The sequence below is a fragment of the Balaenoptera musculus genome, chromosome 16 (assembly GCF_009873245.2).
Source record: "Balaenoptera musculus isolate JJ_BM4_2016_0621 chromosome 16, mBalMus1.pri.v3, whole genome shotgun sequence".
Taxonomy (NCBI): domain Eukaryota; kingdom Metazoa; phylum Chordata; class Mammalia; order Artiodactyla; family Balaenopteridae; genus Balaenoptera; species Balaenoptera musculus.
In genome coordinates this window covers 33,688,053-33,710,359 of record NC_045800.1, presented here as the reverse complement: position 1 = coordinate 33,710,359, position 22,307 = coordinate 33,688,053, and the positions used below count along the sequence as shown (strand labels likewise).

At 42.7% G+C, this 22,307-nt stretch overlaps 1 protein-coding gene and 1 long non-coding RNA gene across 2 annotated transcripts in view; one reads left to right on the top strand and one right to left on the bottom strand.

Annotated features, from left to right (window-relative positions):
- Nucleotides 1–1,276: 1,276 nt before the first annotated feature.
- LOC118882547 lies at nucleotides 1,277–9,487 on the bottom strand. The gene is made up of 4 exons (XR_005016793.1): nucleotides 9,402–9,487; nucleotides 9,044–9,147; nucleotides 3,106–3,211; nucleotides 1,277–1,427 (listed from the first exon to the last, which is right to left on the bottom strand). It is a non-coding gene; the product is annotated as an uncharacterized LOC118882547 (long non-coding RNA).
- The window catches only part of LGI1 (leucine rich glioma inactivated 1), a 35,736-nt gene continuing 22,574 nt past the window's right edge, over nucleotides 9,146–22,307 (top strand). The window contains exons 1-2 of the mRNA XM_036828434.1: nucleotides 9,146–9,920; nucleotides 10,314–10,385. Of these exons, the coding sequence (XP_036684329.1) occupies nucleotides 9,235–9,920; nucleotides 10,314–10,385 (758 nt within the window). The 5' untranslated portion in view covers nucleotides 9,146–9,234. The remainder of the gene's footprint in view (nucleotides 9,921–10,313; nucleotides 10,386–22,307) is intronic.

The window sequence follows — 22,307 nt, the reverse complement described above, 5'->3', positions numbered from 1 at the left end:
CCAGAGAGATTAAGTGATTCGAACAAGATCCCACAACCAGTGGTGGCAATACTGAGATTTGAACTCAGATCTATCAGATTCTACAATCTGGGTCACTATTCAGTTTTTCTGAATAGGTTGGCCCTACTGTGTGCTTAAAAGCTTAAATTTGGGAATCAGACAAATATGGGTTGAGTTCCAATTAATAGTAGCTATGTGACTTTGGGCAAATGATTTAATCTCTTTGCTCTTTCATTTCCTTTTCTGTAAAATGGGGTAATGATAGTACTTATCATACAAACTTGTTGAGAAGAATCAATATATAATTCAAATATATATAAATACATAATATTATATATAATATACTATTTATATATTATATAATGTATATGTATAATATATATTATAAATATATAATATTGTTAGTGAACACTAATATAGGAAAAAAGTTTCATCTGTATGCCTGGCACATAATCAGCATTCAATATGTGGTAGCAAAAGTTAGTACCTTTAGGAACCCTCCTGCACTGTTGGTGGGAATGTAAATTGGTGCAACCATTATAGAGAACATATGGAGGTTCCTCAAAAAACTAAAAATAGAGTTGCCATATGATCCTGCAATCCCACTCCTGTGCATATATCCGGAGAAAACTATAACTCGAAAAGATACATGCACCCCAATGTTCATTGCAGCACTATTTACAATAGCCAAGACATGGAAACAACCTAAAGGTCCACTGACAGATGAATGGATAAAGAAGATGTGGTACATATATACAGTGGAATATTACTCAACCATAAAAAAATGAGATTATGCCATTTGCAGCAACATGGATGGACCTAGAGATGATCATACTAAGTGAAGTAAGTCAGAAAGAGAAAGACAAATACTGTATGATATCACTTATATGTGGAATCTAAAATATGACACAAATGAACTTATCTATGAAACAGAAACATACTCACAGACATAGCGAACAGACTTGTGGTTGTCAAGGGGGAGGAGAGGTGGGGGAGGAATGGATTGGGAGTTTGGGATTAGCAGATGCAAACTGTTATATGTAGGATAAATAAACAACAAGTTCCTACTGTATAGCACAGGGAACTGTATTCAATGTCTTGTAATAACATATAATGGAAAAGAATCTGAAAAGAATATATATATATACACACATATACAAATATATGTATACATACCCATATAACTGAATCACTTCGTTGTACACTTGAAACTAACACAACATTGTAAGTCAGCTATACTTCAATAAAATAAAATTAAAAAAAAAGAGTACCTTTAATTCTTCTATTCTTGGCTGGGCATTGTGGGCCTTTGCTGTCTGGGTATGGTTATAGCATTATTGGTTTCTGGTCAAAATTCTCTTCTTAGCCACCCTCTTCATCAACTGGATAGAATATCCCTGCTTTCTTTCCAACTCCTGTTTTTCCTCCTTTGACAAAGGAGAGAGGCTATGTTCCAGCTCCATGTCCCTATAGCACTTTTACCCATTAGTTCAACAACTATTTATTGAGCAGTGTTTCTTTTTCTTTTTCTTTTTTTTTTTTTTTTTTTTCCCTGTTCCTGCATTAACAAACCACCCAAAACTTACTGGCTTCAAACAGCAATCATTTTATTTGCTCACAGCTCTTCGATCTGGTCTGGGCTCAGCTGGGAGTTTTTTCTGCTGGTCTTGCCAGTGGTCACTCTTGTGGCTGCATTCACCTGGCAGATCTATTTGGGGCTGAACTCAGCTTGGATGATAGGGTGGCTGGATCTCTCTTTACAGTCTCAGGATTTCTAACTCTCTGTATGGCCTTTTCACAAGGAGCCTGACATCTTACATTGCACCTCAGGGCTCCTAAAAGCCCAAAAGCAGAAGCTGTTGGGTCTTCTTAGGACTCTGGCCTGGAACTGGAACAGTATCACTTCTGCCACATTTTATTGGTTAAGGAGGACCAGCCTGGCTTCCAGGGGAGGGGGCACAGGGCATGGACACTGGGATGTGTGGTTCCTTGAGCGCCATGAACATAACAGACTAAAAAAGCACATTCTAACACTTTGCAAGGCTTGCTGGTGAACATGTTAGACCAGGTTCCTGCCTGGAGCCTACATCCCAAGGCACGGGTTCTCAAAACTTGAAAGTGTATCAGAATTACCTAGAAGCCTCGTGAAAACACAGATTGCTGGGCCCCGCCCCAGAAACCCTGGGGTGGGACCCAAGAATTTGTATCTCTAACAAATTTCTGGGTGACGCTGATGCTGCTAATCTAAGAACACACTTTGAGAACCACTGTTCCGGGGTTGCTTCAGCACTAAAATACAGCCCCAGAGATTTTAATTCAATTGGTCTGAGGTGAGGTATCTGTATTTTTTTGAAAACATTTTCTTAGTGATCTTAATGTACAGGCAGGGCTGAGAACCACTGCTTTTAGAGCCTGGAGTGTCTCCCTCTCTTTTTTCTTAAAAGCTTCCTTGAGCTAGTCACAATTTGATTCATCATTATGGCTACACCTGAATATTTCCCTTCAAAAACAAGGATTCTCAAATTTTGCTGCACTTTAGAACTTAACGCGATTTTTAAAGTCTCAAAGTCCAGGTCACGCTCCAGACTAATTAAATCAGAACCTCTAGGGATGTAACCTAAGCATTAAGTATTTTTTTTATTTCCCCAGCTGATTCCAAAGTGCAGCCATGTTTGAGAATGGGTGCTTTAAAACACCCTTATTGCCATTTTCCTGGTACACATTTCCAAGTTAAAAAACAGTCTTTCCCATGGTGATCTCCAAAGTCTTCCTGCAAACACTAAAAACTGCAGAGGATATTTTAACCTAGAATATTACCCTCTCCTCTATTTACTCCCACTGACATCTGCATTCATGCTCCCATCTCATAATCATGCTTTAGGGAAACCAGATTTTGCCACCTTTGCCATTAAAAAACTTTTTACCCAAGACAGTGAGGAACTTTTGGTGAGGAAGAGGTTAAGATGATAGCCCAGTTGCATGCTGGGAATTGTAGTTCAATAGCAGTGCCTAGCCAGGGAGACGCTATGGGCCTCCAAAGCAGCCCCCAGTATCCCACATCCCACACTGCCCTTTGGAGAGGCAGTGTCCAGTAGTGACTAATACCTTGGGCACCAGAGTCAGAATGCCTGGGTTAGATCCCATTGCCACTCCTCACCAGTTGCGGAACCCTGGGCATGCTCTCTAACCTCCTGGACCTCCTTTTCTTCTCCTATAAATAGAGAGAAAATAATAATAATAATAATATCTAGCCCATGGGATTGTTACGAGGATTAAATGAATTAATATTCATAAAGTGCTTAGAACAGCAGCTGGCACATGATATGCATCTTGTAAGTGTCAGCTTTTGTTATTGTTGCCTTTTCAACTCCCCTCTTGGCCAAACTTCAGTTCTCTTGGACCACAAGAGTTGAAAATCCCCTGATTCCACAGTCAGGACATAAGAGTTTAGCTGACTTTTGGGAAATTATTCATTTGTTTGTCTAAATTGTCCCCTGGTCATTGCGCTTTACAATCTTGAGGATGGATTTGGGATGATACCTGCTATCATTTCCCTTTGCCCTAGCCTAACAGATGCTGGCACACGTCCTGTAGTGAGTGTCCCTTCGTTTTGCCTGCCCAGCATCCATCCTCTTTGCTTCTGGTAGTAGCACCTTAGTTTCCTTTGGGGAGCCACCCCTCTCCCACAGTGTGCACTCTTGGTGGGATTGCCAGTCAAGGTGCCCTGGCTTCCCATGGCAAACGGGAGGGTACCTGACTCCAGCTGAGCCCAATGGACTCTCTCCTTCAGCAGGAACATGTGGATAAGTACTGATAGGAGTGGATTCACCAGAGGACACTGCCCATTAGCTCCTGCTGCCTAGATCCCCAAGCTCCCACAAATTTCTCTATTTCTGAAGCCTGCTTGGACAGCCCTTCTGTGAGTCACTCCATCACCATGGCAGGAAGGTCCTTTTATGCTAAGGTTGGCAGAGTCAGTGTCCATCACTCTCTGCCAAAGAGTCCCTGGTGACACACCACTTCTAATCTTTAAGATCTGGCCCTCTGCTCACTGCCCTCTCCCCCCCTTCCCATTTAATTCTGGGAGAGTTATCAGAAATTGAACGTCTTCTTTGTGACATGCCTTCCGCGTGCACTGTCACTAATCCTAATATCAACAATGCAAAGAAGGGATGACTTCCACTTTACCAGTGTGGAAAATGAGGCACAGAGAAGCTAAGCAACTCGCCCAAGGTCACACAGCTAGTAAATAACAGAAATGATATTCCAACAGGTCTGATTGCTGCTCTCAATCAGTAAGTGAAAGCTACTGGAATTGAGATCAACATTTCTCTGCCATTTCACAGACTTCTGGGGTGGGTGAAGCTCTTCAACATCCTGTAAGGTAATGTCTTCTTTTTCTCTCTTTCTTTTTTTTGGGGGGTGGGGGGAGGTCATAAACCAATTGTAAGAAATACATTTTATATTACAACCCTGAACACACACACACACATACATACCCAAAGAATGGAAACAAAGGCTTCACAAGGCAACAGCTACTCTTATAGGTGCAATACAGTCCAATTTTGGATTCAAAACTATTTTATTCTTTAAAATTCTGCTTGACCTACTAGACTGATTTTGCAACCCACTAATGCAGCTGACTTGCTGCTTCAAAAACCCTGCTCTATTGAGAAAGCTGCTTAAACTGACACCAGTTTGCATGTCTGAGTGTAAAAGGAGGCAGGGCCAAGCTGGATCTTTTAAGGCTCATAATAATGATTTGTTTACTTGCACGATGTGTGTTTCCTAGGTCACCAGCCTGAGGGGAAAACTGGGATCAGAACCACAGCACAGGCTGTTCTTCTCTCTCTGTGCTTTCATCAGCTCTCCCAGAATTGCCAGCCCCTCCTCAAAGACCCCTTTCAGTTTCTGAGAATGCCAGGGAACGTTGCACATGCGCTCCCAAACATCTTCATTTTCCTTCTCTGCTGCTTAGGCTCCCTGCTGGGATCATTTGCCACTTCCTATGTCTGTGGGGCTGTCACTACTGTGGGACAGTAAGGGTGAGTTGCTCCTGGTGGAAAATCCAGTGATTCTGGTGATGTCTGAGCCATGGGCCTGGATGGGGATACTGTTGGTCTCATATCTCTATAGCAGCTCTCGATGCCAGAGCACTGTGTGTGGTCCCCATGGCACCCACAAGCAACGCCGTGGTGCCCACCAAACTAGAGAGAACACTCTCTGTTACAGGGATCCCAAAGTAGATTCTTCTTACGCCCTCAAAATTACACATGTTCAAGGGCAATGGATTGAAGAAAAAAAAATTTCCATCCCATGTTCATGACCACCTTCTTTTTCTCCAGCTCTGGCCCTTATCCTTGGACCAAGCTTGGGTGCTCCTACTCTCACCCAAACTGGGAGAGAGTTCTTTCTTCCCCAGGAGGATTCTTGGTTCCCTCATGTGCAGAGACTCTTGGCAAGGCCACAGTCTGTCATCCTGCACAGAAGTGCCTGCTTCTTGGAGTGAATATACACTTGAGATAAACCCATTATTATCTGAGAACTTTGCTTCCCAAACATCAGAAGTTCCATGTTCAGAATTCAAGTCCCATTGCAATGATGACAATGATGATGATAAATCTTTCGTGTAACAGACCCCATGCTGAGCACTTTAGACACATTATTGTCCGTCATTCTCTCAACAACTTTATGTGATATGTACTGTTATACATACTCCTCATTCTGCAGAGGAGAAAACTGACCTAGAAAGGTTAGAGAGCTAGCCCATGGTCACATGGCTGGCCAAGTGCAGAGCCAGCCCTGGATCCCCTCAGCTACTCCTCCAGAGCTGGAACTGGGCAGTGAGCCTGCCTCAGCCAGGCCTCCTAACCTCCCTGGGCCTCCTTCCAGCTCTGCTTTCATCCTTTCTAAGCCCTTCTCCCAAGGCCCCCCCGTAATGCACAGGTGGGTTGCCAAAACTTATATAAAGGCTTCCAAGCTGGTGGAAAGCCCTAAGCTTCTACCCTCCCACTTCCCACACCCTCTCTGTGCCCTACCAGGGCTTCCCGAAGGAGGGCAGGGAAGCTTGGTCAGCAACAGGGCCCCATCCCCAGGCCCCTCAAGACTTCAATAAAGGGACTCCCGTGGTGGTGCAGTGGATAAGACTCCACGCTCCCTGCGCAAGGGGCCCGGGTTCGATCCCTGGTCAGGGAACTAGATCCCACGTGCGTGCCGCAAGTGAGAGTTCACATGCCACAACTAAGGAGCCCACATGCTGCAACTAAGGAGCCCACGAGCCGCAACTAAGACCTGGTGCAACCAAATAAATAAATAAATAAACAAAAGACTTCAATATAGCAGCAACCTGCCCTCCTCTCACTAGTTCCCTCCTCAATCCAATTCTGGAACCTGTAATGGTTTCTCCTCCCTAGAAGAACATCAGCAATCTGTTATTACACAGTTAAAATTGTGCCTGATCTTAGCGGGCGTTTTAATTGAATAAGAAATTCAAGTCTGGGCTTTAAATGCCATAGCACAAGAAAAAGTTACTGTCTTTTCAGAATGCCCATTGTAATTTCTCCTTAAAGAACCGCCCCCCCCCCCCACTCGCTATGGTCCTTTTTCCACTTGAACTGACAAACTGAACCGCCAGATAAATACAGCTGCAAAGTGAAGCTATGGCTATGATTTCTTTCCCGCGTTCATTTGGTCTCCTGGCTTAACCAAGTCAAACATGAAAGACCGCTCACCCTTTCTTTGATGGTATCTACAGAGCACAAAGCCAAGGGCTGATCAAGCCACCTTGATAATCTGATGCATGTGAAAGTGTATCAGCGGGGAGGGAAGTATTCTGTTTGCCTACACAGATCAGTTTAACCAAGCATCTGCCAGAGTGTCACCCCATGCAGGGTGGTGGCCCTGCCACTTTTCATCTGTGTGACCCCTCAGGACCTCAGTCTTCCCATCTGTAACACACAAACACGCAGTAGTTGGAGCCGAGAACTCTGAGGTCCCTAAAAGATCTCAGGGTTTTATTTTATAGTTACAAAACACATCACTTACAAGTCAGAGAACATAGGGCGTAGGTGATTGTTTGAATAAAAACCATCTTCTATAAAATTTTCGTCACATAATTATTTCACGGAGCAAGTTTCCACTGTGCACTCAAAGCAGGATTCAGTGTACAAAAATCTGACTTGCAGCCAACTTTTAAGTGACACTTTTACTGTTTCAAGTGGGGCTTGCCCATAGGTCATGGTTTCTAAAATCACTGTGATAGACTCCCTTCCTCCATAGAGTCCTGGACAGAGAAGCAAGAGTAGAATGCATTCTCAAATCATTACTTCCCTTGGACTTAGTTTTTTCTTTCCTTGTTTTGTAAAAAAAAAAAAACACAGAAATCAAAAAAAAACCCAACATATTTACAAGCCCCCCAAAACTGGTTTAATGATAATAACCTACTGGTCCTTTTGAAACACAAACCAGATCCTATCGCTCTGCTGCCTAAAACCCTGCAGAGGCATCCTTGGTTCTCATGGGTGGTGGCCAGGCCTGTGCAAATGCTGCTTGCTCCACCTGGAATGCTCCTGCCAACCCTCTCTGTCATTCCCCCTTAACTTGGAACTCATTGTCTCTCCAGGGAATTGTCCTTAACTTCCTTCATGATAACTCTGAGCAGCTGTTTGGAGTTTCCTGGGTTGAGCATGTCCCGATCGTGGCGAGCCTCCGTGCGCTGTGGCCGCTCATGAGGGCACGCTTGCCATTCACGGTGGCGAGCAGGGCGCTGTCCGGGCACTGGATTCACCCAGGGGTCCCTCCCTTCATGGAGCCTGCAGTCTTCTGGGTAAACAGACAGCAGTCAGATACGGGAATGACCATGACTGCCACCGCCCTCCTCTCACAGAGCTTACAGAGAAGTAAACGAGGGGCGAGCTCCCTACAAGAGGGAAAGGTTGGACCATCAACGCCTCAAGCTCCATGCAGGATGAGTTTATGTCATAATCACACATTTGCTTAAATAGTCCTTGTACTCCTTTCAGTCTAAGAAGCTGAGAGAAAAAGGACTGTGGACTGACATCGCTGGCCAACTGTGCCAGCTTGAGGGATGGCCGCCTGCGGCGTGGTAAGAAGACCAAGCGTCTATTCCTCCATCCTAAGCATCTCCATGCCCACATAGATTATACCTCCCTGCCCCAAAGCCAGGGCCTCTTGTTTTTCTCTTGTTTAAATGAGTTTCCTTCTCTAAGGGTACATCCTCTTTCCCATCATACAGGACAGTAACATAGCCTACCATTTGGATTTTTTTTTTAATAAATTTATTTATCTATTTATTTAATTAGTTTTGGCTGTGTTGGGTCTTTGTTGCTGCACGGGGGCTTTCTCTAGTTGTGGCGAGCGGGGGCTACTCTTCGTTGCGGTGCGCGGGCTTCTCCTTGCGGTGGCTTCTCTTGTTGTGGAGCACGGGCTCTAGGCGCACAGGCTCAGTAGTTGTGGCGCACGTGCTCAGTTGCTCCGCGGCATGTGGGATCTTCCCGGACCAGGGCTCAAACCCGTGTCCCCTGCATTGGCAGGTGGATTCTTAACCACTGTGCCCCCAGGGAAGTCCCTACCATTTGGATTTAATGTTTGTAATATTTATGGAACATCTGCATTATCATGCCCATTTTACAGACAGGAGAATAGATCCAGAGGCACCATCAGCTAGTTCATGGCAGAACTGGACCCTAAAAAGCCAGGTCTCTGGCTCTAAGGTTGGCATTTTCCCCACCGTATCTCAGCCTCCTGGGCTCAGGCAGACCTTTCCAGAGCCCTAGAAACCAAAGTTGGCTGCCTCCTGCTGGCAGGGAGTTACTTCCAGGCTTCTGGTTCCAGCGCTGAAGAAGGGGGAGTGTGAGAGGTGAGGAGGGAGGGTTATACACAGAGGCAGTCAACGAACCGCTTCTATCTCCCTCCCTCACCTCGGGAGGAGGGAATGGCTTACACATGGGGGGGGGAGGGTGCGGGGTGGATTATGAAAATCAATAATTTATGACAGTTAAGTGTCAGAAAAGTATTTACTCACATTCATTCCCTGAAAGTCACATTCTCCATGTGTTCTTGTTTGTCTTTCAGCGATGGCATCAGTCAGGTGGACTCAGCAAGAAATACCAAGGTTTTAGCCAAAAGCTGCAAAGGGAGAGAGTTTCATTTCACTTCATATTTCCAGCCAGGGCTGGCTCCAAAGCTAGCTTTTCTTACTAGGTTGTTTGCCACATGAAAAGCAAATTCCCAAAGGTTTCTGAGATTGCTGAGATCCGATGCAAGATGACTGCTCCCACCCACCGGCCCACCCACCCACTAATAAGACATAATGCCATCCTATTTTTGGTAACAATTAAAGGGCTCCCGGTGCAAGCAGAAAGCTGTTTATTTTCTGTTACATCACTTCGCTTTGCCTTCGAAGGCTGGTCTGTGCTCAGTGTTTTCGTGGTGATGCAAGTCCGCTCTCTCCTCGAGCAGTTGGATCCCTCCCATCTCGCAGCACCTCACAGGTCTCTTCCCCGAGCATTGCATCGCTGGAGCGAGGAGCAGCTCACGAATCAGCTGCAAGTCCCTGTTTTGAAAAGCAGAGAGACAGAGGCAAAGGAAAAGGGTGGACTCTTATGTGACCTGGTCTTAAAGCAAGACAATCACCATCTGAATTCCAGAAGCCCTGTTCATGTTTGGGGATATTTTTTCGACTGCATGGAATCAGAGAGAAGCCAAAGGATGGGAAATGCCTGCAACCCCCTGAAAAGAATTGCTTATTGCCTATGTCTCTTATCTGCGCTTTTGCTGACTGAGGGGAAGAAACCAGCGAAGCCAAAATGCCCTGCCGTGTGTACTTGTACCAAAGATAATGCTTTATGTGAGAATGCCAGATCCATTCCACGCACCGTTCCTCCTGACGTTATCTCATTGTAAGGCCCGTAAGCATTTTGGTATCTAATTTACAATTTAAAAATTCCAGCCGATGTATTTGGGGCTTTGTATGTATTGGTAGAAGGGCATGGGGAGAGATTCCTCTTGCACGCTTGGCCATTTGACAGGGCTAACATTTTGCTGCATTTAGAAATTTTGATTTTTATTAGCTGCTACAGAACATGCTTAGATATCTTCCACCCCTGAACATTATTATGAGAAACCTGTAGCAGATTCATCTCTCCTACTTCATCTGGGAAGGAACAGTATCGTACTTCATAAAATAGTGTCAAATAGTGACTGTTTTGCTAAACTGGATTAACATAAGATTTGTTCTGTGTGTGTGTCTCTTTGTGTGTGTCTGTTTGCTGTTTTGTTTTGTTTTCTTTCAGATCCTTTGTGAGATCTGGTTTTACTGAAATCTCAGAAGGGAGTTTTTTATTCACACCATCGCTGCAGCTCTTGTGAGAAATATTTATATCATGACTATTTTTAATATAGCATATATTTGGATAACCCTCTAGTAAAACGATCTCAATATTAATTTTGTCAAATGTGATTATATTTCTGGAGAGGAAAGGAATATCAGTAAAGTGAGGTAGATGGGTTTGTTTGCGACTTGACACCAACGGTGCGGATTGATGCTTGCAATTGTAAATTTGCTAACCTATAATGCTAGCTACTTTCATGGCTATTTATGAAGTTGTTGGAATGTTGCAACAATGATCTTCATTTCATTCCACCCTTTTACTTTCATTTTTGACTTGGGAACTTTGGTTATTTTACCCTGGAGTTTCTGAATTAGTCAATATAGAACCCAGCATAACATATGCGCTCAAGATGTTGTCCTCGGGGACCTGGGGCAGGCTGCTACTCTGTATGATTTACCATGTGGGGAAGAAAAATCTCAGTTCTTTCTAGGTAATTCCTTAAAATATTCATTCTCAAGTGACTGCTTTCTAATCTCATCTAATTTCTAACTCATCCCCTTATAAGGAGGGAAAGAAAATATTAATATAGGACAGTGCAAAGGATTAGTCTTTGCTGTGTGTATTAAGTTAGCCATGAGGGAACCATATATTCAGTCTATGTCTGCAAATAGTCAAAAAATAATATTTGACTAAGAAATCAGATCTCTCCACAGTCATAATGTAACATGGATAATTTGTTCTGACGTGTAACGTTTGGCCACTGGAGTGTTAGTTCTTAGAGCAGGACCACATACGGGGGCAAGAGGTCCCCCCCCGGGTGCTCAGGTGTCAGGCCACAGACTGGGTTGTAGTTACCGGTTCCAGGGGGGGGATCAGCCAAATGTCCATCAACTGAGCTGTAGTTATCTTAACTGCATGATCCTGGACCCAAGTTTTTTTGCTTGTTTTCTGGTTTTTGTTTTCTTGCCTTAATTGGCCATTTTGGCCATTTGAGGTTTTATATACAGAGGCAAACAGCATGGATTTGAAATGCGAGAGACCTGTGTGTAAATCTCACCTTACCACTCCCTAGAAACTAGACATGAAATTATGTGCAAATGACTAACTCTCTCTGAGCCTCAGTCTCCTCACCTGTAAAATGGAGGTGATGACACCTTGAAGAGTTATCAGAGATAAATAAGATTTAAGTAGATAAAATGCTTGGCATAGGATGTGACAAATGGTTACACATTTTATAAATGGTAGGGTTTTAACTTTTTACATAAAGCTAAAAAAACTTTTTAAAAAAATCACTTAATCTATTGTTTCGTCTACATGAAATCCCCAAACTGGTTTGACTATTTCATTTCATAAACCTGATCAGGTGTTTTGACATTATGTAATAATGTTGGCTACTGTCCTTCTACTAGCTGATGTCTTTGAATGATTAACAATTGAGTAGAATATTCCTAAGTGATTTATCTGTTTGATTGATGGCTAATAGTGTGATTAGGGGAAGTGTTAGTACATCAAACAAATTCAAAAAAGACAGAGTCTTTAGCACAGAAAGGGGCAAAGTCTTCAATGCTGGGATCCTTCCGTAGGATAAGAATTGGTTGTATGTGAGAAAGTGATCAGTTGTGCCTATGTTATTATTTGTTAAATACATAAATGGCTCATTTTGAAAGCATCCTTTTGTTGAGCTAAGGCACCTCTCTCTCCCCAGGAGAGTTAAATAGATCAGTCCTTAAAATTCGAGAAGTGTCAGTTGACACATACTACTCAAATTCCAACACTGGATGGTCGTTAGCTGTGACACAGAAAGCCTGGATCAATCAACCTCATCAGTTAGCACCTCTCCACTTTGTGTTTCTGCTGGGTGGACCCGGCCTCAGCAAACACAGATGCTGGACAATGTTATAGAAATAGTTACCGGCTGCTGCAGAGTAATGTGATTACACGTATTTAGAATCACAGAGGATAGCCAAGGAACTGGTTTTTAAATAGCCCACACCGAGCGTGTGTGCCATGCCCCTGCGTTCCATGCTTTGAGTTCCTATGGAACATTCCAGCCCTTATTTCTAAAAGCAGTTCAGTTTTCAGAAATAACAAAAGGGCGAGTAATTCTTGCCCTGGATGTCCTTACTTAACTCACATTGGCTAACCTCAACATGGCAGATTTGTGCCAGTGCTGATCTTATGCAAAATTGTCCAGGGTCAGAGTTTGTCTCTGATCTCCAGCATCCTGTTTCCTAAAGATTTTGCTCCCCACTCTCCCTGTCCAATGTTCTCTGTTTCCTCCTGTCCTCGGGAAAGGGTCTAATAAGCGCATTTTCACTGAGGAGAAAATAAATGAAAAGGCTCCAAGTATGAATAGGGTCATAATCATAACAGTGGTGGGAATGCATGGCTCACAGACAGGAAGAGTTTTCCTGTAGGACAAGGCCATCCACTGCCCTGAAAGCCCCCCACTGGAACAGGAAGACCCAGGGATCTTATTTGCCTTTGCATGACTTTTGCCATCAGACCAGACCTGGATCACACCAGCCATTGCTTGGGGTTTGCAATGAATTCTAATGGTATTTGTGACCACGGATTACCAAACTGACCTGTCATATCCCGTGAAGAGATAAACTTCAGAATCGATTCTGCTTGATTGATGTACAAAGGCAGTTGGTTTCTTGCTAAGTTGTGGAAAAGAGAAAAGAAATGACCCATTCCCGTCGCCAACCCTAACAATCTGATAATTTCATTATGGCCCCAAATGGTTTTTCAGACCTTCTGCAGAAGGCAGGATGAGAAGTACTTTTTGAAATGTCAGCCTGGGGTACTGAGGGAAACAGACGTAGTGCCTCCTTAAGTTACATATAATGTTTTTGGCGAAAAGATCCTGGTAGGCCTTGGCTGGCAATGTGTGTTGGAGAACAAGAAAAACAAAAGCCCACACTCTGTAGAGAGGAAGAATAAAATTATCCAATAAAAATTCATCAGATTAGTTATACAAACCTATTTTTTTTAAAACACCTATGGTTTTAAACAATAGCAACAAAACCTTTCCCAAGCAAATGTAATTTCATTCATGTTTCCATAGGCCTGCTGTGAAACATAACCAATGGGAATGATTAGTCATTCTAGTCTGTTTTTAGTGATAGGGAGTGGTACTTGTAGTGAAGGCAATTTACAGAAATGTGTTTTCACACAGGACAGTCCTGTTCTTCTCAACCACAGACTAAAATCCCCAATGATATAGGCTCATTACAGAAGTAAAATTCAAATTTAAGAGTATAAAATGTGGCCACATTGCCATTTGTTGATAAAATTTTTAATAAACTAAAGCTATCCAACTCTAAAGAGAGTTCTATTTGCAGGGAGTAAATTACAGGGTTAGGTTAGTATCATGCACACAAAAAAATCTTTATATAAGGATTTGGTGTAACCAGAAAAAATTCTATTTATTCCAGTGAGATCTGATCTTGTCTGAAGCAATAGAATTGATCCCTCTGGGGAAAAAATATCATCATTTCTTTTATTAATCCACAATCAATACATAAATATATAGCCCATAAGAAATCAAAAACTAAAAAACAGACAAGCAAACAGCATGAACAAGATAAATCATAAGTCCATCCTTACTAAGATTTTATCATTCAGTTCTTCAAAATATTATTTGTCCAGGGAAAAATATCCATAGCCTATCTCACCTTTACAGTGATTAGCCTCTTTTTCTATTCCTCCTTATATGACAAAGGTAAGAAACATTTAGCAATCTTCAGTGACAACTCAAGCCAAACCTATCAGCTAAGAGGGCTTCTAGAGGAATTATTGGCTGGTTATGCATGAGCATGTTTTGGTTTGTGCCCAGTTGATGGCCCACAGGGACTAAGAAGTAAAAATTTCAATCACCTAGGCTGTTTTGTCTACAATCTGCCCAATGACCCATAGCTCTGATTTTTAACTTCTTAATTAATTAATTGTTGTGACTGTGCACACAGCCCTGTACAACAAATGTTTTCTCTGAAAGTGTATTTCATTCTCTCAATTATTCAAGCAAGAAACTTAGGAGTTACCTCTCCCTCATGTCCACTTTCAACAGGAAACAGCATGAGAATCTGCCATCTCCTCTTCACCCCAGGACCATGGCCCTAACTGAGGCTGCAATCACTGTTCTACAGGCTGCTGGGGAGCTTCTGCACTGGTCCCCCCCGCTTCCGGTCCCTATCCTCCCCACCTCCATCAGTGTTACCTTCTTGAGGCGCAGATCTCATCATGTCACCCTCATGCTTGGAAGCCTTTAACGGTTCCCTAGAGACAGAAAAACATCTGAACAGCTGAGTTGGTATTAATAGAATTTGGCTATTTGTCTAGGGTCATCTCTCGCAGTATTGATCGCACACACACATACACACACACAACACTCACACACTGTAAGATCCATCCATACCAGCCTGAAGTACCTCTATTTTCTCAGGCTCTGTAGATTTTACTGATGTCTGTAGTTCTTCCTGTCATTTTTAGAGCTAACTGTGCTTGTATCTGCCCTTGTGGCTCACGGAGGATTCTCAATAGCCAAGGCCCTAGAAAAGAGCCTGGATGTTATAAGCTTAGATCTTGCTTACTATATGTTTGTTGAATTCAGTTCATATTTTATAGATTTTATACTAGGGATTCCTGTTTTCCTATCAGTAGATAGTCTCGGTCATGCACCTGCTCTTCTGTATGTTTTGTATACACAATCAGATTTCATGTGAATTAATAGAGTGGACGTCTGGAAAGTGGGCTGAACCAAAAAAAAACATGAGGAGATATTTGTTCATGACATTATGATGTCAAACTTCTTCAACAGATATTTCCAGTGTACTGGAACTTAAAAGGCAAAGCATCCAAAATCTTTCTTTAGACCCACCTCCTGAATCCCTTTTGTCTCACTCTGATTTCCTCTAGGTCTTTGACAAGTACCAAATCATATTTGCCGCCCAGGTTCTCTCCCAGCTTTGACTAGCCTCTCTCCTGCGAAGGTTCAAAGTCCCCCCTTCATCCAGTCTGACAGGACATCCAGAGAAAAATGTTGGTTAAGCATTATTAAGATGAAGAGCAAATTTGTGAACACAAAGAATGTATCATAAGGCAGTCATGATAAGCTCTCTCATTTTGTTCAAAATGATATTCAGTTAATTGGTGAGGATGGTGACTCTTGCCCATTGTTGAGCCTATGGCTGATATAGGCTACAAAATGATCACAGGGCATTACAATGACAGCTGTGATGTCAAAATGGCTAACCCTGGTGAGCTGGCAATGTGGCAAGTAGCAAAGAACACAGGTTTTGTGGTCAAACAGACATGGGTTCAAATCCTCACTCTGCTGCTTCCTAGTTCTGTGATTTGGGGCAAGTTTAACCAAGCCTCATTATCTGCAACTACAAAGTGGGCAATAACCATACACAGGATTACAGTCAGGATTCAATGAAACCGTACATGTAAAGCACTTGGCACGGTTCCTGTAACTCAATAAACATTAGCTTTTATTATAGTTCTGAAAATCACTTTAATTTGAACGACCTTAACATCAGATTAGCATCTGATTGTATAGTTTGGGTTTGCCTACAGTGCTAGCTTTAAAATTTTATTGTTCTACGCATAGGTCTCCATCAGAACCTTCTAAGAAATCTTTCTTCAAATACTTCTCACAAGAAACATGAACTATTTACCTTTCCGAGAATGGGAGGGGAAAGGAGAAGCAGAACCCTTTCACTTCTTCCTCATGAAAAAACAACTGGAACCGTATTTTGTAAACATGTCAAGTTTTGTTAAAAATAATTAACACTGGCCAGTCTTCAGATGAGTAGTTCTGTGGTAAGATGGAAAGAAGCCTGAAGTAGAAGTCAGGGGACTTGGGTTTGAAATCCAGTTCAGACAGTAATGGGCTGTGTGACCAAGTATCCCTGGGCCTCAGATTTTATATGTAGAAAATACCAGAGATAGATTAAATTATGGTTCTCAAACTCAAATGCCCAATGGGGGTTGGGGTGATAAGGTAAATGAAGGAAACAGTTGGGTATAAGACAGTAGGGAGTGGTAGTGACTGGGGTAAACCAGACAAGACATGTCTTACCTAAAAATGACATCTTCAGTTTCAACTGATTATTGCTGATGAGAATGTGGCACATGAATATGCAGTCTTATTTTTTAAATTTTCAGGGGAAGGCAGAAATCTGGAGGCAGATTTTTTAAACAGGATGAAGACCAAACAAAACATATGTAATTGGCATTTTGAGACCTTCATGTTCAATTAACTAAGGTCTCTTTCTGCTTAAAAATTCTATTGTATTCTATTCTATTCTACAAACAGAGTACTGTTTGTAGAATAGAATACATAATATAGAAAATGGCCTTGTTAAAGAAAAGGACAAAATTTATTGTATGAATTCTAACAAACCAGTAAATTACATTGTTAAATGAAAGAGCTTCATTCTATGGAACTGACTATTATAAAGTTATTATTAGAATAATAATGTAGTTCCCAATTTCCCAAGCAGGTCCACTGGGACTTTACCAGGACCTCCCATGGTGGCTGATGGTAAAACAATGTTTCAATATCCCTCCCATGGGGCAAGGACTTGTTGAGCCCATTTACATGGCAGGATGACAGGTGTTTGCCTGTGTAAATTGTGATTAAAAAACAATGAGCCTTTAAAAAATAAACAGACTAGAATTTATATGCACAAGTAACTCCTGACTTGCAGAGAATTCCTTACGGGAGATCAGAGATTCTTCCTAACTTTGCTTCTATAGCTAAACGTTTCTAGATCTTTGAGAATTGTCTTCACTGCCAGTTTACAAGTCATACAATAAAACCAGGCAAAGTTTTGTTAGGGGACATTTGTCATTTTTGTATTGCCTGATGCCAAGCACTGTATATGTCTCATTTTTTATTTCATCATCACAATAACCCTGTGAAGAAGTGTGATTATGTCCATTTTGCAGATGAAGCACTAAATCATAGAAGGGTTAGGTAACCTCCACGATGTCACACCCCTCATAAATCGCAGAGCCGGGGTGTAAACCCACATCCTCACTTTTAACTACTTCTCTCTGCTTCCTCTTGAACATGAATAACTGGGCTTAACTTTGCATAGCTTTGCTCCCCAAATTGAATCCCCTCTCAAAGGGTTAACCTTTGCCATTAGTGAGGATATGCAGGGGATGTGTCCTCATTCCTGGAGACAATCATTGACAAGCCCTTTCAAAGAGTGGCCCGCTGCAAGAACATCGAGTTTCCCTAGGGTTCAACTCTACTTTGTATGTGTAAACTCTGGTCTCCTTCCTTTGAAAGAGAGAGAGAGAGTGAAGAAAAGAGCAAACAGAAAGGGACTTATATACTTTAAAGTTACATCTTAGACCAATGTTTTCTAAACTTGTGTCCTATAGAACAGTTGTCCTGAAAAAAAAAAAGAGTTCTGTGCTCAAATAAATTTGGGAAACTGCCCATTCTATCCCTGCTTGGCTACTTGCAATGCACCTTGGCTTAGAAAAGCCTCTGGAATTATTTTATGTTGTTTTCCTTTTCTTAACCTACAGTAGGATATTGGGAATCTATGCCTTCGGTGTTCGCTTTATTTATTTATTTATTTATTTATTTATTTATTTATTTCAAAGAGCTTTTTATTTTATTTTTTATTATTTATTCATTTATTTATTTATTTATGGCTGTGTTGGGTCTTTGTTGCTGTGTGCGGGCTTTCTCTAGTTGCAGCAAGCGGGGGCTACTCTTCGTTGCGGTGCGCGGGCTTCTCATTGCGGTGACTTCTCTTGTTGCGGAACACGGGCTCTAGGTGCGCGGGCTTCAGTAGTTGCGGCATATGGGCTTAGTTGCTCCGCGGCATGTGGGATCTTCCTGGACCAGGGCTCGAACCCATGTCCCCTGCATTGGCAGGCGGATTCTTAACCACTGCGCCACCAGGGAAGTCCCTTGCTTTATTTATTAGCTTAATTATTTATACCTCAGCTTGTTCTAGAGAGGCTTGCTAACAGAGCTTGGGCAGGTAGAAAGAATCCTATCTTAAAGGATCCATTAAACCATCTATCTCCATATAAGGAGTGACTCACTGCCAGGCTCTCCACCTGGTCAAGCAGCGTGGCACACTCTGCTTCTTTGGGGACCTCCCAGTGGAGCTCCATCTTTCAGAGGAAGTAGATTATCACTTGCAGCCCATTCAACAGGAATAAGCCCCTTGAGCTTAAATTTACACTCTCACTATTTTTGTTTTGAGAGGATTCCCTCACAGCTATTTCCCAAATGGCTAATCCAGCATTTCCCTGGGTATACACACTGTATGTAAAACTCAATGATAAAAGGGTCCCATTATCAATAAGATTGGGAAGCTGCATATTTAAATCCCTTTTGAAGAGTCTCAATTTACTTAAGGATAGAAAGATTCGTGTAATTAGGAACCCCGAGTACTTCATTTACCCACTTCCCCCAAATTTATTTGTCTGGTTTTTTCTGTTGTTGTTCATGTAAAACCTCTTAACCCCATAAAGGCCTTGTGTTCCAGGGACTACACTCTGGGAACTACTGGGCAAGGCTAGCCTAGATTTGTAGCAGATACTGGGCAGATCTGATAGGACTGAAAAGAGGAAGCATGGCCTTGCCCATGACCATTACCAGTCCAGGGGGAGATCATACCTGGGCACAGAATCCCAGCTCTGCCAGTTACAAGCTTCAAATTACTTTACCTCTCTCACCTTGGGTTTCGTTGTATTTTTTTTTTTTTTAAAGATTTATTTATTGATTTATTGATTGATTGATTGCTATGTTGGGTCTTCGTTTCTGTGCTAGGGCTTTCTCTAGTTGCGGCGAGCGGGGGCCACTCTTCATCGCGGTGCGCGGGCCTCTCACTGTCGCGGCCTCTCTTGTTGCAGCGCACAGGCTCCAGACGCGCAGGCTCAGTAGTTGTGGCTCACGGGCCTAGTTGCTCCGTGGCATGTGGGATCTTCCCAGACCAGGGCTCGAACCCGTGTTCCCTGCATTAGCAGGCAGATTCTCAACCACTGCGCCACCAGGGAAGCCCGGTTTCGTTGTATTTTAAATGGAGACTATAAAACCTACATTATAGTGTTCATTGGAGGATCAAAATGAGTTAATAGATGGCAATCTGATAAAGATGAGGCTTGGCATAGAATAGGCTTTAAATACTTTAAATAAAATTTAAGTCCCTCCTCCTTTGTTTTTTAGGAGCAGGGAAATACAGACTGAATTTACAAACAACATCGGGAGGGTGGGCTGTTGACTAGTTATGCCAATGTCTATAAAGGAAAAGTTTTGACTATCCTGGGAGGAGAGGTAATGAACTATAAAACCAAAGGGGTGGGCCCATGCTCAAGTCTTTGCTAGTGTGCATGCCAAGAATATTCCCCAGGGAATCCCTGCAAATCTAAAATCTACATTCTAAACCTGGCGCTGCTGCTGGCAAAAGATGTGGCCTTGAATAAGTCACTTAATTCTGCGGGCCTCACTTTCCTCACCTGAGGAATTGAATGGCATATCTCTCTAGGGTGCCCCCGCCTCAGACTTATGAGAGCAAAATTAAGGTTATTCTCCATCAAGCCAGGTCGAAGAGGTGGTGGTCTACTTAAGGATCAGCTGAATTACATTGAAAATGTTTTCTAAGGATGAAAGTCAAAAAGAACTGTGACATAATGCGCTCATATGTGATGTTCCCATTTTAATGCTTTCCTATCTTAAGAGCATATTTTAAAATATTCAAATGTAAATTATTCAAGTGGCACATGCACTTAGAATGTGTGTATTTAACTAAAGTTAATCATCAGCCTATTACTAATTTTCATTCAACCAGTCCTATTCTTTTGGATAAAGGAGAATATTAGTAACAGCTAGAAGGTCTGAATCATTTAAGCAGAGGCAGCTCTAAACAAGTTGGCCAGCCCCTCCAGCTATGCCCTCGAATCTTCCAACAGCTGTAACCCATGCATCTTGCTCTCTCATTTACATATATATGCACATATACACATACAGGCACACATATGTACTTGGAACTATGTTTACGTAACACTGCCCATGGCTGCCTAATTCCCTGGACAACGCTAATAACAGTTCTCTTAGGTAGGTGACAATCTCACTGGACCTCAGTTTCCCACTCTATATAACTAAGGTCCTTCACTAGAGCTAAAAGCTCTTCCAGCTCTGATATTTTATGTCTATGATCTTTGCTGAGCTATTTCTTGGCAGAAGCATTGGAGACATGCTCTTATACATTATCTCATGGAATTCTTAGAATCTTCCAGGAAATCTTTTTGTTACTATCATTCCTATTTTAACAGATGATGAAATAGATTTACCTCCTTGATGTATCATTTACATAATAAGTGGCAGCCACAAACTTAGAAACCAGATTCTCTATTCTATGTCTAATCAGTGCCATCTCTAAGTGACAGCCCAATGCTGGCTGCTCACTCTTCTCTTCTTCATCCAGAGTAGCCCTTACTGAGGGGGGGTTTATGGGAGAGCCCCCTAAATCATCCCCCCCTCCATAGCTGCAAGAATCTGCTTTGGGCTGGAAGATAAAATGCAGGCCACTTGTGGAACAATGACAATTCTGATGGCAGTTAAGATGTCACGGGTGACTAGAGAGAGTCTGAAGAAGTGTCATTAGAGCCAGGGGGCCCTGATGTGACCAGATGAGCAGTCTGGTTTGAGACAAGGGGAGATTTTCCCAGCAGGGTTATTCCTCCCATTCAGCCATCTGCAGACCTGCCTCCCCACGATGCCCCACTCCTCATGTAGAGGCCATGCCTACTCTTCCATGAATGAAGCCTGCAGCGCTACAAGCCTGACGCATACATCTTTCAAGCTAGTTTAGACCCCTCATTTGACAACATAGAGAGAAGAAGTGATGTGCTCAAGGTCACACAGAGGATTTATGGCCAAGTGGGAATGAAGACCCAGGCTTTGCGATTCCCTCTGCAACATGCTCCTTCCCTGGTCCCTAGAAGAGGTGAGAAGCCAGGGCAAGAAACCGCTTCAGCAGCCCATCAGCCTTGGCATCGACACATGTCCCTCCTGCCCAGTTATTTTACTCTTGTGGACCCCCAGCTGGACGTTGGGCAGCCTTAGCCTTGACCTCCTTCTAATGTAGCTAGATCCTCATTCTGTGATCCTCTGCTTCTTTTTTTTTTTTTAATATTTATTTATTTATTTATTATTTTTTGGTTGTGTTGGGTCATCGTTTCTGTGCGAGGGCTTTCTCCAGTTGCGGCGAGCGGGGGCCACTCTTCATCGCGGTGCGCAGGCCTCTCACTATCGCGGCCTCTCTTGTTGCGGAGCACAGGCTCCAGACGCGCAGGCTCCAGACGCGCAGGCTCAGTAGTTGTGGCTCATGGGCCCAGTTGCTCCACGGCACGTGGGATCTTCCCAGACCAGGGCTTGAACCCGTGTCCCCTGCATTGGCAGGCAGATTCTCAACCACTGCGCCACCAGGGAAGCCCCCTCTGCTTCTTCCTTTACTTCTCTATTGCTGATCCCAGCACTTGAGCTCCATGCTAACCCTATCACACTCTTCTCTGCTCCTTTTGAATTAAGTGCTGCTGGTCCTAGCTTTTCAACTAGGAACCCCCTAATAACCTTTCAGCCTTGGTGTTAATTTATTGCTTATGGAGAGATGTGACCCACTGCTACAGACAGTTGAAAATAGGTAGTCAGAAGGAAGAACTGGAGCTCAGGATTAGCAGACATTTTACAGATCTCATCCTCTGGTCCCAGTGCAATATTAATTTTAAATTATGAAAGCTTTTTTTTTTAAAAAAAAAAACAAACTATCATCAACAGGAGATTTTAAGAATATTATTCTAAATATTTGTTGAAATCAAATATGCAATTTTAAGAGATTACATTTAAAATTTACTGGATGCTTTACATAGAGGTAAAGTCATATTTCTAAATATTGATACTTTCATTTTAAA